At 33.1% G+C, this 18,696-nt stretch overlaps 2 protein-coding genes across 12 annotated transcripts in view; one reads left to right on the top strand and one right to left on the bottom strand.

Moving 5' to 3' along the window:
* LOC136030216 (monocarboxylate transporter 12-like) overlaps positions 1-18,696 on the top strand; it is a 262,967-nt gene that overhangs the window by 113,696 nt on the left and 130,575 nt on the right. For 9 of the 11 annotated variants that reach the window (XM_065709028.1, XM_065709025.1, XM_065709021.1 and 6 more), the window contains one exon: positions 8,754-9,220. In XM_065709028.1, the coding sequence (XP_065565100.1) occupies positions 8,894-9,220 (327 nt within the window). In that variant the 5' untranslated portion in view covers positions 8,754-8,893. The other 2 variants (XM_065709026.1, XM_065709027.1) reach the window with 2 other exon arrangements.
* LOC136030643 (uncharacterized) lies at positions 6,586-7,197 on the bottom strand. Its single transcript, XM_065709714.1, has one exon. It carries the CDS (start codon positions 7,195-7,197, stop codon positions 6,586-6,588), a length of 612 nt encoding a protein of 203 aa, XP_065565786.1.

Below are 18,696 nucleotides of genomic sequence, written 5' to 3'. Positions count from 1 at the left end.
GAAATTACAATAAATAGCTGAGTCAAACTCAAAACGAGCAAAAATTAACATGACTAAGGCTAATAACCCCCATGCCATCTTAAGACCAGAACATAACTTGCGCTTTACTGATAATAAAAGACGTTTTAAGTATTTCCACTTTTTTTAATTTCATAAATAAAAAGTTATCAAAACTAAGGAATAAATATCAGTATATGTCAATCACACTGACAATCCGCGACCATTTTTTTTCCAGTAAAGCGCAAATTATGTTCTGTGGTCTCCCTTCTCAAGAAATTATAAAATTCGAACTTCACTCTTTAATTTATGTATGATATTAACTGTTTTGATTTATTTCAGAAAGAATGGAGGGTCAAGGCCCTTCCTAGAAATCAATAATATTTTTTTGAAGATTTAATTCATTTTTTAAAGTGTAACATAGGCTCTGAATGCATTCTTAAAATTTTCATTTATCTAACTCAACTACTTTTTAAGATATTAAAAAGTCAATTTTTTTATTAGAATTTTATCCAAGCTAGATATATTATCGAACTTCAAAGATAGTTAAGATAATGTTTTTAAGCCGATACAACTAGTTGCTCTTTAGTTTATAATGCAAGAAAATATATAGTAAATGATTTGGCAATTAGTTTTGGATGCACACATGAAGAAGAAATTGTAGAAATTTTTGAATGGGGTTGGGGACAGTTTGAAATTCATGCTGTCAAAAAAATTTTCTGGTTTTATTCATTATATTCGTTTTCGAGGCTGCAGGAGGTGAAGTTACCAGATCCTTGTTGTCTTCTATAAAAATTTCTGCTAGAGAAGAAAGCAAAATAGCATAAAAGCTAAGGAAATTCTCAACTATTCTGTTCACAAACACTCATTAAATCCCTATTAAAAGGCGAACCACAGCCCACAGTAACCTAAAGCTAAAAAACGCGATTTGCAAAAATAAGGCCTAGTGAGAAAAAATTGCCATCTGACACTGATTCAGGGATGGTTGTAGGCTAACCGTGTAATTATTATTTTGGTTCATCTTACAAGTAAAAGTTTATTGTGAAAAGAAATTTTGGTCATTTCGAAAATAAAACCGAATCCGCTCGGAAATGGCGTCATATCAAAATAAAAAGTGCACCATTGGAATCAGCATGGTTGAACCCCTTGAATTGGGAGTTACAGTCCCCCACCTTGAACAGCAAGGCACTGAAGTGTGTCCTTTTTCTCAGGGGTAGCGGTTAACCAGAACATCATAGACAAATGTTTAATGGCTCATTTAAAAGCTATTTCTTATATCTACATTCTTCTTATAAATCCCACAATCCGCAAGTGCCAAATGGCACGAAACACGGCACTTTTGGTGTCATGTCTTAAGTAGAAAATCTGGGGCTTGTGGGCTACCCGAAGTTCTTAGACTTATGTTTAATGGCTCATTTGAAAGCTATTGCCCATGTCTACGTGCTTTTTGTGAATTCTATCATCCGTAGCTCTAAAAACGGCACTTTTGATGCCTCCTCTTAAGTGAAAAAGCTTGGAAGTATAAAATGGTACGATTGTAATAATCATGGTTCAAAATCCCTAAGTGGACATTTACAAGAACTCCCCTTGTATACTCCCCCTCCTCCCAGCCCCCTTAGTAAGCTTCATAAAGTCTGCCCACCTGAAGGCTCCTGCTCCAATACCAGAGCTTGCGGGTTACCAAAAGATTCGAACTGATAAATTGAGAGATCATAGAGAGATCTAAGCATCATTGAGAGATGTTTAATAGCTCATTCGAACTGAAAGTAAAATTGCTAGTGCCCTTTTTAAATGATCAAAAAGAGTTGAAGGGAGCTATCCCCCTCCCTCTGCGGCCCTCCCCTAAGGTTGTCTGAGCAAAATTTTGAGATTGCCACTGTGTTCAACATAGTTTAAAGCTCCAATAAATATGCTTCTGGTGATGATATGATCCTCTATCTCTTGAGAAACTGCTGTACGCGGTATCGGGTGTATCTGTATCGCGTTTATGGATGTCGGGCGTATTGGTATTGCGCGTATCGGTATCGTATGCTACTACGCCAAAAATCATGTTTAACATCCAAAATATGAGTGATTTTGAGCTTGTTTTTTTTATAATTACTGGATACAAAAAATTGGCTTCGTTTTAAAAAAAAGCCTTTACTTTTTCCACATTTTCTTATAGTAAATCAAGCTATTCGAATTGGTCAGTTCATTTTTTTCGTTTGGTTCTCATAGTCTCCGAAGAAATCTTTTGTTCACAATCTGCCCATTGCTCATGTATAGCCTAGATTTGCTATTGGGAAATATTCGGCCTTTTTTGAGGGTGGGATTTTTGCAGGGGGGATTTTCCAAGGGAAAAGTTTTCCATGGTAAGGAAGGTTTGTGGGTAAACTTTCGAGGAGAGATTTTATAAAGGGGGAGGGGGACTTCATGGCTTTATTTGAAAAACCGTTACAAATGAAATAAAAATTTCAAAAGGAAGTAAAGAGCAACATCATATTTTAAAACGAACAGAAATCATTAAACTTACGTTAAAAATAGGCAAAGATTAATTTAAAAACAAAGTTTTCTTTGAGGGAAGTAAAGAGTGAAGTTAAAACTTAAACGAACAAAAATTATTGCTTCACAATCTATCTAACATATATCTAAAATCTAATGCAAATAAATCAGCTGATGATATTTGGATATAGAAAACTAGCGCTTTACTGAAAACACAAAACCCAATTATAGAAAATAAGATTATTGATTTAGGAGTCAAAAGTAAGTATGTAGCCTGATAAAGACAAACCAATCTATAACGCTTTTCATTGTATTACACCAGCTGCGATATCAGTAATTTTCAGTATATGACTAAAATTATCTTAAAATTTTAGCATAAAAATAGATATTACTTTAATAACAGTGAAGTTATTAAACAGCATACAAAATAACGGGTTGATTTATCAGAATAGCGTCTTTGTCTTACCAGCTATAATACTAATAGGGAAAAATATACGATTGTGAATAATACATCGTTGGACTGTGCTCGTTATGCGTAATTGATACCAAATTAAACGAAAAATAAAAATACAGCAACCATCCTAAAATGCTTTCTTGTTTTAAAGTGTTTTTAATCGGTTTGATTATATTGTACCAAAACTACTATATTATTTTGTGTTTTCAGTACAGCACTAGTTTCCTATAATAATATCACCAGTTGGTTCATTTGCACTGGTTTCTTCGATATATGTTAGATAGACTTTGAAGCAACAGTTTTTGCTCGTTTAAGTTTCAACTTCGCTCTTCACTTCCCTCAGAAAATATGTGTTTTTTTTTAAATTAATATAGTCTAAAGCCGTCGTGAAAGGGGCCAGACTTTCATTTCAGGTATTCCCTCCTTCAGTGGAGATTAATCTAAGAAGCTCCAAATGAATAGTTTATCCCTTGATCGGATATTAAGGATGGAGCCCTATGACTCTTTCTTAGCCCTTGGGACATAAAATGATTTCTACGTTTTTTCTTCTTTCACGGGGTATTCATTCATAAGTGAGTTAAAAAACAAAGCAGCATAACCGTCGTTAATTGTTTAAAATATTAATTTAGTATTTGTAGTAATTGACCTGGTCAAGGACATATGTAGAAGAGTTGGCCTACGTAAAATCTCGGAATTCTTATTTATTATTTGATATTTTCTGTTATTGTCCAAGCAGTTCATATATTTTTGATCTTTTTTAAAAATATTTTTTAATTTTTTAATTAAGAACTCTCAAGATCAAAAAGTTGTGTAATTGGGTGATTTCGGAATAGTTATTTTAATGTGGATCTGTGTTTTTAGAGAACTGTCAATAGTAGTCTGTTGGTTTCTGTAAAACTACTCTTACCTTATTATCTTCAGCTAAAATTTAAAAAATCAAATATTACTAATGATTTATTAATTAGCACCATTTTCCAAAATAACTATCCCACAGTTTTGCCAAAAGAAAGAAAAAAAAGAAAAGAAAAAAAAAAGAATGGAATACTTCCAGAGAAACGTTCCACAGTTGCGCCTAGTGAAATACTGCATTGAAATCTTTATTTTCTTATGGATCTCAAACACGTGCAATATTCACTACACGTGCTAATTGTGTTTAGTTTATAAATAAAACTTGTAGGATTATGTGAGCTTTTGAAAATGTGAGTTTGATAATTAAGTATCTTGCTTTGTTATGATGTTTCAGTATTCTACAAGAGTAATCTTTGGATGGATTTCATTTCCCTTATAAATTAAAGGATAAGAGAACAAACTGGCAAACTCGTACAAGTAATGTCCTTATACGTTTGTACATTTGGGTATTAATTATACATTAATGTTCCTTTGTAGTTGATTCTGTACTTTTAATATTAACTTTCAAAATAAATTTATATGTTATTGATAGTGATTATGACTCAGAATTTGCGTTTTATTGTAAATCAAAAACAGTAAATATAGAATGAAATAGAGTTCGAAAAAGAACTAATTTCATCCGTAAACAACAAATACGAATTTACCGAATGTTTAATATGTAATGATTTTGGTTCCTGAAAATATCGGCAGTTTAAGATTCAAGACCTTATTTTAACAGTATTTAAATTTTCAGCATTATATCTGTAAAAGAAAAACTTTAAATATTTTAAAAGTTTTAAACTTTTATAAAGTTTTCAATGAAGTTCAGATGAAGCAATAGCCTTTAGAAGGTGTTCAGGGGAGAAGTAGGTCCACCCCCTGTTTGTTGTAGTTTTTACAGTTTTAGGTTTGACTTAACTATTCAATTTAGTTTTTACTTCTGCATTTATTTATTCATATGTATTAGAATGTGTCATCTTTTTGGTCGATGTAATTACTTAGTTCTGAGATTTTACATATACGCCTTTTTGACACCCCAGATCTACGCAGTGTCTTTTTATCTAGCTAAACATCTTCTCCACATTCCCTGTAAATTTCAGCTTAATGTTCTTAGCTGCTCCAGAAACATAGCCTATGGACCATTTTAACAACTTTGAATTTAATTCAAAATCCCTCAGCCTTCCATGAAAGTTCCAAAGCAGTATCCTTAGTCATTTGTGAGAGATTGCTAATGTCCTCTTTTGATAAATGGGATGACCATGGTGCCTTTGATTGAGCTTAACACTCCCGTCAACCTTCCGTAGAAGTTTCGGCATTATACGCTCAGCTATTCCTGAGATTGCAGATGCACCGAGATATGAGATATACCCTTTTGTCAACTTGGATGCACATAGTGTTTCTCTATTTAGTTGAAAAACCCCTTCAAGATTTCCTAAGAATTTCAAGTTAATATCTTTAGTGGTGCCTGAGATGTTGCAAATACGCCCTTTTGAAAACATGGATGCCCGTAGCGTCCTTTGATTTAGTTCAGCATTTCAGCACCCTCATCCCTCATTATTCCCTGAAGGTTTCAACTTAAAAACTTCCTAGCCGTTTCTGAAATATTGTTTGTATGTCCTTTCGACAACCATGATGCAAATAGTGTCTTTTGATGTAGTCCAATCTTTGGAATAAGTCTAGTTCAATACGTTTGAATCGTCTGTCAAAATTTCAAAATGCTGCTTTTTTTTAATGATCTGACATTTCGTGTTGCAATTTTCATATTGATTAAATGTTTAAAATTGTTAAGGTCTCAAAAATACGATGGGTTTCACCAGTGCAGGTTGAGGGACTATTAACCTCTTCTTAAGCCTGTGCAAAGCACTTAAGCCAGCTTAGAACCAGACAATGAGAAATTCTTTGGACTCCAGCTGAATGAAGGCTTTATGCAAGATTGGGTCCATGTTGCCCCAATAAACAGTTTCCCACACTTGGCAATGCTCTTCCATCATAATGTTTATTACCTTTACAAGAAATATATACCCTAATACCTCTACTACTACTACCACTACTACTACTACTACTAACAACTTACCGCAGCACCAACCCCATGATGTCAACACAGTCACACATGCTCCTCTTTCACCCCAATTTGTTCAAATTCTCTCTCTTTTCACCCTTCCAAGAAGTTCGAGGAAGGAGCAGATTCTCCTCCGTTTTGTGGAGCACCCACTCTTAAGAACCAAACCTGACCACTTTCATCACTGTAGCTTCATATATTATGATTTTTGTGTACAGACTTATCATTCAATTCTTCTAATTTTTTTTCTTGAAAAAATACCCTGGGTCTTGGCTATTCTACTTTTAACATCTTTGCTGCACCTATCGTCTTCACTAATAATACTACCTAGGTAAGTGAAGCTGTCCACTTGATTGATTTTCTTGTTACCCAACATCACATCTTCACCTTTACTTATTCTTAGTCTTAGTGACTTCGTCTTCTTGACCTTAATGTTTAAACTTTCTTGCACCCTGAATTCGTAAAAACCTCTAAAAGTTGAGTGAAAACCCACTGTCTTCACTAATAATACTACCTAGTTAAGTGAAGCTGTCCACTAGATCGATTTTCTTGTTACTCGATATCACCTCTTCACCTTCATTTATTCTTAATCTTAGTGACTTAGTCTTCTTGACCTTAATTTTTAAACTTTCTTGCACACTGAACTCGTAAAACCCCTAAAAGTTCATTCATTTTGCTAACATTGTTATTTAGGCTGCTTAAATCATCAGTATAATTTAATTCTTGGAGTTTTACTTCCCCGTTTGATTCCATATTCTCTCATTGCCTTTGCTGTGCTCCTTAGGACAAAGTACATTAAAATGATCCATATAATTGGAGATAAATCGTAACCCTGCTGAACTCCTGATTTAGTATGAAAGCAGCTACTAACCATATTTCCTACCTTAACCGCTACTATGTTATCCTCGTATATAGCACTATTCATTTTAATATATTTATCTGGTATACGATACGAGGATTGGAACTTCCCTAAAGCCCTTCTATCAGCTGAATCAAATGGTTGCTCATAGCCTATCAAAATGATAACCATAATGTTTGGACGACTCAAGCGCTTATCAATTATTAATCTAAGAATGAAAATTTCGTTGACGCATCCTCTACCCTTGTTAAAATCCCACCATTCTTCCCTTAAAACTCGATCTACTCTATCTCCAAGTCTAAAAACCATCATCATACTGAGTAATTTGCTTCCAACAAAAATAAGGCTAATGCCTCTGCAACCACCTTTATCAGTCTTATCACCTTTTTTACGCGGAGGTATAACTAGAGTTTTCATAAAATCGCTGGGTACTTCTTCATTTTCAAAATTCATATCCATGATCTTCATTAACTGATCTCTAGCCTCATATAGACCATATTAAAAAAAAAAAAAACATATACAACACTATCAGGATCTTGCACCAATCATTTTAGTATTGTCAAAAATTATTGATTAATAAATAAATCTTGGGGTTGGAATGAGAACTAAAGGGGTTGGATGACTCAAACACTTCCCAAATATTAATCTAAGAGTGAAAATATCGTCGGCGCATCCTCTATCCTTCTTAAAGCCACACTTTTCTTCATTTAAAACTTTATCTACAGCATCTTTAAGTCTAAAAAGTATCATCATACTGATGAAATTGCTTCCAACAGAAACCTGGCTAATGCCTCTACAATTACCATACTCACTCTCATCACCTTTCTTGCGTTAGGGGTTTAATTGGAGTTTTCGTAAAATCCCTGGGTACTTCCTCATTTTCCAAACCATATTCATAATCTTCAGTAGCTGATCTCTAGCCTCACAAAAACCATCTAAAAAAACAAACTCATTTACCATGCTATCAGCACCTGGAGCCTCATTATTTTTGAATCTTTTTAGTATTATCAGTAATTCTTCCTCAACAAATAAATCTTCCTTCACATCCAAGAGTCTGCTTTTCTATATCTTTTCCTGTAACTGTATCACGGTTTAGCAAGTTCTCAAAATGCTCTGCCCATGTCTCTTTAACTCATTCTTTATCACCAACTGTGTCCTGTTTGCCTTGTTGAGCCTGTGGCTTTGTTGTGGCCAATTACCTTTGACTCATTATATACTTAATGCCTGCAAATGTTCAGTATACTACAATGAAAAGGCAACCCACTGTTAGTAGCATAGCCACGAAGAGTTCATTCATCCCGAAGACTATAAAGACAAACAAAACCCAGAAGAGTTATCAGTTAATCAAGATACAGTGCAATGCTGTTTTAAACTATGATTTTTTTCGAAAGATCCCACTGGTCAAGATTACCTTTGAAGTCACAGTTCTGGTTAGGCAAACTCGTAAAAGGTTTATCGCAATGACACTATGAGGCCATGCAAGGATAGTCTCCCTTCCTGGAACAGGGACGAAGGAAGGAGAGGATGGAAAACCTTAAGCCACCTCATAACTTTGGAACATCTCCAGCCTCTTATGCCCAGCCTACCCTCGTTGGGGGATCCTGACATTATTTGCTCTACCTTAAATTGATCAATAATAACACATTTATTACCGGAAATGATTATAATACATAGGAGAGAATAATATAGTAAGGAAGTTTGCGCTTTTAGTAATATAAATTGCTTTCAAAGTCGTCCTAATTAATATCTTGGAAGGAAAATGATAACATTTGATTATTTATGACTAATGATGAATTTATTTCGTAAAAAAGCGGTGAATCTAACAAAAAGCTAGTTTTAGCCCTTTTAAGCTTTGAAAGGTTTTAAGCTTTTTAGCCCTTTTAAGCTTTGAAATTGGGATTTCTTGAAGTATGCTACCCTTGAGTTAGCTTAAGGATATACAGTGTTTTTCAGTTTTATAACATAGTTTTGAGCCCAAGCGTATTTACTTTCAGAGTTTCTTATTTTCTCTCTAGGTTTGTATAAAGACTCGTATGGAATTGTATTCAGCCTCATTCACCTTACGCAGTGCTCTACTACTTTGGTGGACTCACCCGATCCAGTGTTTACATATGGTGGAATATCAGAATCTATTGAATACCATCGCTATTGATAAATGGATAATAAACAGAACCTTATGTCATCCATTGAAATATTTGAGAAAACCATTGACAATAATGACAAGTTAAGCTGCGCAGTTTTGAAAAGATCCCCATCCCTATCTCCGAAAACTAAAAGGGAAATAGAGAACGGATTCACTAAGAAAACTTATTCATCCTGCTCATTAGAAAATCAGACTGAGCAATCCTTAGTGCCACTTTTATCTTCTGGAAGCTATAGGTTTTCACCGAAGCAAGGTCTGTCTGCCGATGTTGAGATTCTGAACGATTGTCTATACCTACCGGTGGCATCTCAACCACGAAACAGCGCAACAAGTTTAAAAGTAAGCAGGCTATCACTTACTCTATTGTAAATTTTTGTTGTTGTTTTAATTTAATGGCAAATATGCGTCAGTAGGAAGATATAATTTTACTAGATATAATTTTACTTAGAGTATAATGTTACTAATTCCTTCGTAAAATAGATTTACCACGAATTTAGTAAAAAGAGATGCAAAAAATGGCAAATTTATTTACTGTACTTTATTATATATAAATTAATCTCGGAAAAAATCGAGCCCAGCATTATATATTAACTTTATTTCTATACTTACGACATGAAAGGTGAAGTTTTACAATGTCATTACGTATACTAAACAATTACCGTATGTTAAATGGTATATTTAACACAAACTATTTTGTTCATCTAAAACAAATTCTAAACAAATTGGTAGGTATGGGTAATTTACATCAAAGTATTCTATGGATTAAATAAAATACGTTGAAATTGGTATGAAACACGGTAATCGGTTGAAATACGCTGAAAAATAATGCTTGGGAAAGTGACCGGTTGGAAATCATTCATGCCAATCCTTTTCCAACCGGTCGTTTTTCCAACCGGTCGTTTTTCCAAGCATTATTTTTGTTTTGATGTTTTCTTTTTATATATTCAGTTGTGCTTATGCTAATAAAAATGTCTGAATTTTTTTTCAATTTTAGAAAATGCTATTTTCCAGGGGAAGGGGTTCAACGCCTAGAACCGTCTCCTAGAAGGCTATTTTGGGGTTGTCGCCTGGTGAAAAAAAATCTTTAGATTCTAAAAAAAAATCATTAAATTAGCTCATAAATCACTAGATTATTGAAGAAAATCACCAAATCAAACAAAATATTACTAGAATTATAATACTATTTACCAGTGTAATGAATGGTTACTTTGCTTCTTTACCATGTTCTATACAGGCGCACGAATGGGAAAGGGTGAAAAATCACCCCTAGATGTGGAAAATACCTTTAGATTGGTGTTTTGTCAAGCGAAAACTACCGTTGAATTTTTGAAAAATTCCTTTTCCCATCTGTATGCAGAGAATGGACCAAAATCCTTGCTTCTCCCCTGTATTTTCCTGATTTGGTTGCCTGGGTTAATTCGCTGAAAATTGGTTATCGGTGAACTAATCGAAAAATTTACTTTTATTTTTTAATTTTTTCCTTTTCCATTTAAAACTCCAGATTTTTCCCCAACAAGAATGGGATCCATTTTCTTCTTACTCTAGTTGTGCTAGTGTAATTACTGAGCACCAGCGACGATTTTGAAAATGGCTTTTTTTGTATTTTTATGAAAAAAATTTGTCACCGCCCTTCACAATTTTTAATAAGCATCGGTCTTATAGTTTTCATAATAAAAAAGATCAAAAGAAAATGTTTTTCACCCAATATTACTGACAATTAATTAAAAAAATAATTTTTTCACAAAATAATTTTTCAAGGAAAGTAAAGTGCTCCATTTAGCCAAAAGTGAGCAAAAATAAAATAAAATAATCTACCAAGCGTAAAACTGCCACAAATCAACATCCATAAATGAATCAAACTCAAAACGAAGAGAAATTACAATAAATAATCAAGTCAAACTCAAAACGAGCAGAAATTAACATGTTTAGGGCTCACAGCCCATATGCCTTCTCAAGACCAGAACATAATTTGCTAATATCTTTTACTAAATATTTACTAATATATTTACTAATATCTATATAATTTGCATTCTAGTGAAAAAATACAAATAAATGTGCATTGTCAGTTTGATATACATGTGTTCATATTTATTCTTTAAAATCTTAATATTATCTGTTTATTAAAGCTATTAATATTTTTTTTCAGTAGAGTGTAAATTATGTTCTGGCCTTGACTAGGCATAGGGATTGTGAGCCCTAATCATGTTATTCTTTGCTCGTTTTGAGTTTGGCTCGGTTATTTATTGTAAGTTCTGTTCTTTTTGGGTTTCATTTACTTACTGGCGCTGGTCTGTGGTAGTTTTACGCTTGGTAGACTATTTGGTTCTATTTTTGCTTATTTTTGGTTTATTGAAGTTCTTCAATTTTCCTTGAAAAGCTTATTTTATGGAAAAAGTTTTTTTTTAGTTAATTGTCAGCAAAAAACGGAAATATATTGGAAGAAAAACATTTTCTATGGGTCGTGTTGTATTAAAGAAACAATAAGACCAATGCTTATCAAAATTTCTGAAAGGCGGGACGATTTTTTTTCCATGAAACTATAAAAAAGATCGTTTACAAAATTGTTGCTGGTGTCCCAGTAATTTAACTTTACTTTAGGGTTGTTTTGCCATCTTTTAGATGGCAACCTGGAAAATTTTCTCCTGGAAAAATTACACAAAAGTTTTTCTTCTGTGAATCAGGGCGTTCGGGGTATGCATTTTCGGAAGGGGCGGGGCACACTGACTGTCATTTTATATCTGGAATTTTTCTCACAAAGTGAAGATTTGTCGCCTACTACTGCTTATTAAAACTGATAACCATAGTAAAGGAGTATAGGTTGATACTCCTTATATTTGCGTGTATTTTTGTAACCTTTCAACTATGCTGAACAAATGTCTATCATAAAATTTTAATCGAAAGATTTTTGTGAAAAAAGGACGTATGAGGGGGGCTGGTTGCCCTCCAGTTTTTTAAGTCACGTAAAAAAGTGTGTTAGAAATTTTAATTTCCTTTCAAATGAGTCCTCTTTCGATACTCTAGGACTGTTGGTTTTATGCAAATCTCTGGAGAAAAACGCACATCTGTGATCTTTCTTCTGGCAATAAATACAAAATTCAAAGTTTTTTGCAGTTAAGAGCTCTAAACCTCTGTAGAATAGGAAGTTGTTCGTGCTTATTTTGCACTTCAATTACTTGCAAGAGAATTTGGAGAATTATTGTAGTATCGATTAAATATTAGAATTAAACACTAAAACCATTAAACAATTCCCAGAGGAGATACCCTACCCCCTTTTCTTCCTACCGACTTCAGTCATTAAACTATCTAGTTATATTACAAATCTTATTATGAAAATCAAAGAGTCCTATTTTCTTTTTCAATAATTTCTTTTTTTCATTCTGAAAATTATATTAAATGCATACCTTTCTTCTTTTTTTTTCAATGAATCCATTTCTGATCAATGTGCAGATGTAGAGGATATCTTCATATTCAATCCACTTTCAAAGGTTTTAACAGAAGAAAATCTAATTTGGAACTGATCGACTATAAAGAGTCAAAAAACTTAAATATGAAGAAAAAATTGACCTGAGCAAATTTTTTGAAACAGGACGTGTAAAGCATATTTGCAATTTTGCGATTAACTAGGTTCGCCTATTCTCTTGATGATAACCCTTTGAGGTCTATATCTGATATAGTACGAAAATGGAAGTTTCAAAGGCGGTATATTTGCATGAATGCTAATTTGGTACATATTGGGAGGTGTAATGCACCATTATTTTCCATTTTTTTATTAGTTAGCTTCCTGCTTGATCTATTCGATTAAATAATGAATCTATGCACTATATCCTGAAAAACCACTAGATTTAGAAAAAAAACAGAAATTCCTTAAGAAATCCAGTAGACTTTTAAAAATCCCAAAACCCATAAAAAAAAATTTGCCCCTAACAGACTTCAAAAGTCCCTATTATAGGGGAAATCCCTAAAATGGAAACACTGATTGGAAGTCAAGTCAATTTATAAAGTCAGCTTGAGGGGGGGGGGTAAAGATAAATCGAAAGACACTATATGTGTGTAGGTGCCTGTAATAGCATGTCCATAATATATTGGGAGCGGCTTGGGGAATGGAGTTGAAGCTTTCAGTTACAGCTGAATAAGGGAGAATTGGCCGAGAGTAAGGATTAGGTGGCATTAGCCCCCTTCCTTTTTGTGGTAATTTATGTTCGTTTTATGCTTGACTTGTTTATTCAGTATAACTTCTATTTGTCCTTGGTTTCATCTATTCATTGAGAGTGAGCTCTGAGAGTTTTGCGTTTGAATTATCATTTGACTTTATTTCTGCTTGCCTTTGGCTTAATGTTGCTCTTTCCTTTTTTGAAAAACTTCTGTTTTTTTGTTTTTTTAAAAGTAATTTATAAAAATAACTATAAAAATAAAATGAAAGAATCAGTACCAGTTTGGCCATCGAACGGTGGATATTTCGGGCTTTTTATTTTTTCTTTTTTTTTTCGTTATGATTACGCAAAAGTGCCCTAGCACATGTCCTATAATCAAGTCCATAATTGCTTAAGATATGTTTCCCAGAAGCTGTCTAAAATTCCAGCAAAATGCATGACAAGGCCATGGTGCTCCTATGTATTTTGGTAGATGATCTGGAATACTATTATCAGCGGATTCTTATCCTATTTCCCCCATTTCAATAAGTAATATAGTTTTTAGAATTAAAATTGCATAAAACATGAAAAGTAACTTCATTGCAGCAAAACTACTAGATTTCTAAGCTAATTATTCCTCATTCTTAAATGTCGGTAGTTTTCAGGCCTGTTTCTGTATTAGAATCTACGTCTTATTATATAAAGTAATAAGCTCAAAATAATCCTTGGCTTATCTTTTGCTTTTGTAACTCTCCTGGGGCGAGTTCTCTTCAACAGTCGAAGCTTCAAGGTCGTTTGGGAAATTGAGAAGCTTGGTGTTTTGTTCCGAAACTACAAGAAAAGATCTGAAATTTAATGAATTTATTTACTTATGCAGCTTCACTCTGTTGAAACTGTATAATTAAGGAGATTTATTGTCCTTTCCTTACCTTACCTGGGCAAAAATCATACTTTTAGGCGTATCACTGGCTTTTATTTTTAATTAATTAAAAAATATTTTTCAACAAAACAAGTTTTTCGAAGAAAGGTAAAAAGCTTCATTAAGCCAAAAATGATCAGAAATAGAGTAAAAAATCTTTCAAACGTAAAACTACCACAAATCGCCATCAATAAATCAATGAAACTCAAAACGAAGAAATTACAATAAATGGCCTAGTCAAACTAAAAACGAGCAAAACTTAACATGAGTAGGGCCGATAACCCCCATGCCTTTCAAGACTAGAACATAATTGTGGTTTACTAAAAAAAAAGGACCTTGGATGGTCGGTTTAATTGGCCTAAAAGCAGTGGAGGGGGCAGTACTACTGAACTAAGTTCATTACATAATTGGCCAAACCAATGAAAAACAAGCCAAATGAAAGTTGAAAACCTCTTTTTATACATATTTTTTGTATCAAACAGTTCGTGGTAACGGACTGTAATAAGGAGCGACCCGGCTCAAAAGTAACTGAAACTCTAAGAAATGGAATTTTGATACCAATAGTTACATCAAAAGAATCGCATTTTAATTCTGATTTTAAATATATAAGTTTAGTCTTGCCCATCCAAAGTTACGAGCTGAGAAAATTCGCCTTATAGAAAACAGGAGGAAACACCCTTTAAAAGTCACAAAATCTTAACGAAAACACATAATCAGATTCAGTGTATCAGAGAACCCTACAGTAGAAGTTTCTTGCTCCTATCTACAAAAATGTGGCATTTTGTTTTTTTTGCCACAAGACAGATCAAGGATGCGTGTTTATTTGTTTGACTTTTTTTTTCCTAGGAGTGATCGTATCGACCCAGTGATCCTAGAATGTTGCACGAGGATCATTCTAACGGGGATTAAAGTTCTAGTGCCCTTTTTAATGAAATTTGATATTTAGAAGGACCTCGTATCTTAGAGCTTTCATTTTAAATGCCAACCGGCATTAAGCCTCTGATTTTCATTTTAAATCAATCTATTGATTCTTAGGATTTTGCTAGAGCTCATGCCATATGAGCTCTTAGCTCTTCTGACCTCGTCACAAGTGTCATATGAGCTCTTAGCTCTTGTTTTGATGCGTACTCTCTTTCAAGTACCGAATCATTTCCGATGGTCAGTTTGCCGAAAATGTTAAAGTCAAAGAAGAAAAATTAATTGATTACAAAATTGATTAAAAAATAATTTTTTTCTGATTAGTAATTTTGAAAAACTCTTTAAACAAACTGGCTCACAATATCCCTAAAACAATTCCCTATGTTGGCAGGATTCTGGAAAACTAGCTCTATACTGAAAACTAAATTTCTAGAGTTTCTCAGAGAGTTAAAATCCTATCGTTAGATTTATTGATTTCATTTATCGGTAAAAGATTATCGAGAGCTTTATGAATTATATTTTTTTTCCTGCACGCCATTTAAAGATTTTCCCGTTTCTATTCCTGTTTTGTTTGGAAATTCCTGTTTGGAATTACCAGAGTATATCAGAGGAATTACCAGTTGTATATCCGCAAATTTTACGCAGTTAAAGAATTAGCATCGTGCACACGTGTTGCTGGGCACGTTCCGTAAAAAAAAAAAAAAAAAACAACTAAAAAATAAAGAAGAGAAATAAAATGAAAAAATTAAAAAACTTAAAAAGTTAAACAACTAAAAAACTAAAAATAAATAAAGAAAAACTAAAAAAAATAACTAAAAAACGAAAAAAACTAAAAAGGAAAAAAGAAAAATTAAAAAACAAGGGATTACAAGAATTCAAAAACCTTAAATAAGAAAACCAAAACTTTGAAGCTTAATAGATATCATTGTTAGAAATTGTACTTGCTTTACGAAAAAACTGCAAGAACACAAGGGGCAATGAGAATCCATATATAGAAGCCTGCCTCGTGCCTTGCTGGGACCGGCGTGATATATATAGTACAATAGTATATATATATATATATATATATATATATATATATATATATATATATATATATATATATATATATATATATATATATATATATATATATATATATATGTATATACCTGGTCCTATAGTTTTTTTCTTCTTTTGCCTTGATGTATGAAACAGCTTCCAATAAAATATGTGTGAGGTTTAGTCATTTTTGTTAAAAAGGTATCAAAGTACAGAATGGCTTGCAATAAAAAAAAAAAATGTTGCAATCGATAAAAAACTTACGTAAGTCAATGACTTAGTGACATTCTTGCAGGATATCAAATTGCCTTATGATTATGATACAGCATTATTGTAGTTCATTTTGTCAATGTCTGACGTAAAGGACTTACTCATTTTAAAGTACAACTGATAACTAGAGCCCATCGAATATTATGAACTATTTCCCCCTTATTCAGTTTTTCTGGCGAATTTTTGATTAAAACACTTGCGTTGCTGAATTCAGTCGGTCAAGCAGAAGCTTAAGCAGTTTTTGTCAGCATCCACTGCTCCATTTGGACATTTATTCACACTAAATTAGTGGTTCTCAAACTTATTTAGACACTACCCATTTTTACCCATAAAACATTTTAGGTTCCCCTTCTCAGTTACCGGTACTAAGTAAACTATAGCTAAAATATGAATAAAATTGCCATCCTAGAGTTAAGGGCTTTTTTTTCTTGGGTGGCCGCGTACCCCCAAAAAATTTTTACGCACCTCAGTTTGAGAACCAATGGTCTAGTGGGAAAAGTTATCTAGAGTGGACGAATTTCTAGAGTGGCAGTTTTTGGACGAATTTTAATAATTAATTTGTTTTTATATTTCCTTGCCACAAAGTGCTCCTATATTGTTGAGCTTACTAAGAAATTCAAATGCATTTTCTAAGAAACAAAGACTGAAATATAATGTTCATTGCTAAAACCTCTTGCACGTAATAAGACGACAGTTTTTCAAAACTGTCTGTATAAAAATCTTTCGTTTTCGTGGCCTCTAACTGTAACACTTTTTTCAATAAAAAACTGTACCTCCGGTACCAAGGCCCTGTGGAGTGTTGCAGCAGCTGTGATGCATGGGTCACAGTTACGGAGCAGCACATGCAACCATACCTCAGAGGTAATAATGCTTGTACTCCGTATCCCGTTACAGATGCTTTTTGATTACTGTAGGGTATTATTTGCAGGTCAAAATGTAAAAAATTCTCGGAAAAAATTCTGTATGTACGAAGTAATCGTCAAACTCTGTACGAGCATTGTTTTTGTTGTTACCTGTAACAAGAGTGTGTACTGTTTGCTGCGGTTAATGAACATCCTTAAACGGATCATTGTGTAAACTTTTATTTCTTCGTGAATGGTTCGTTTCCAGTCATCAAAGAGTGCATATCTTCTTTTTTACTTTTCATGGCGTTAAACGTGTAAATCATAATAAACATTAAATAATGAAAAAAGTCGTAATCTCAGTTTCGAAATTAAAATTTTCAGTATTATTTCCCCAAAAATATGTGAGAGATATGAAAAATTTTCTTAGAATATCGAATAGATAATATAAAGGTCTATCAGTTTTTCAAAATTATTTGACTTCTAAAAAGTTAAGCTTCGAAGCCTGGGTATTTTATTCAGACATATTCTTAGAAAGTCGCAGATTCAAAACCGCAAAATTGAAATAGTCCCAAAAGGATTTTATTTCTAGAAAACCAACGGAAGTTCTAGTTCTTAGAAGATTAAGATCTATCTATGTGCGTTGGAAAAAATCCCACCTTGCTTAGAAAAATGTTACCTCTAGGATATCAAGGAAATCATTGTGCGATGATAACTTTAGAAATTACTTCTTTATGTACAGTTTCTATTAAGATATATCAGAGTACGGTTCTTCTTGCTTACTTTTTTTAAAATTGAGTGTCTAAATTATAATCAACTTTAAAATTGGAAATGGAAAAAAAAATTCGGAATCGAAATTTGATTTCTCGTACTATTTCCCAAAAATCTATGAAAGACAGGGAAATTTACTTAGGTTTTCATAGAGATAGCATAATTTTCTATCAATTTTCAAACTTATTTGCTTTCTACTTAAAGGTGTAGCATCGGAACTAGACCATTTTAGTCAAAATGTAGAGAATTCGCAAAATCAAGGCTTTAAAATAGAAGCACAGAAGGAATTTGAATTTTGAAAAACCAATATCAACTCCAGTTCATAGAAGATCATCATCTTTCTATCTATAAAAATTCTGCTTAAACTAGAAAAAAAAGTTACCTTCAGGATATCAAAAATTTGATGGATCAAAACAACTTCGGAAATTATTTCTAACTGAACGAAGCAATTTTGTATGTGAAAAAGTTCATGTCGTCTTGCGTACTTTTAATAGTATTATTTAATTAAAGCACAAAAGGGTATCAGATCAAAAATTTTAAAAAACAACACGAAAAATTGGAATTTGGCATTTGATATCGACTTTTGTAGAGTAATTTCTAAAGAAAGTGTGCTCACCTAAATAACTAACGGCGAGATTAGTTTTTGTCACGTCTTCATATCTTTTCACTTTTTCACTGCACAGGTATGTGAGCAGGTTTTACTGATAGTCTAACATGAAATATCTGGGAGATTTCCCCCATCTTACTAAATGAATGGATGAAGCTAATAGTTTATGGGGCTATCATCATGTTTTGTTATCATGTTTTATATCATGTTTTGCTGACCTTGTAAAAGTCAGCAAAACAGTTTCCTTAGTAAAGAGCCAATATGGCTAAAGATTGTATTTACGCGTACAGCGATTGGTTTTACTAGCCTATTTTAAA

This window comes from Artemia franciscana, chromosome 8 (assembly GCF_032884065.1).
Source record: "Artemia franciscana chromosome 8, ASM3288406v1, whole genome shotgun sequence".
Lineage (NCBI taxonomy): Eukaryota > Metazoa > Arthropoda > Branchiopoda > Anostraca > Artemiidae > Artemia > Artemia franciscana.
Note: the sequence above shows the minus strand (reverse complement) of the source record. Positions and strands in the feature narration are given on the sequence as shown.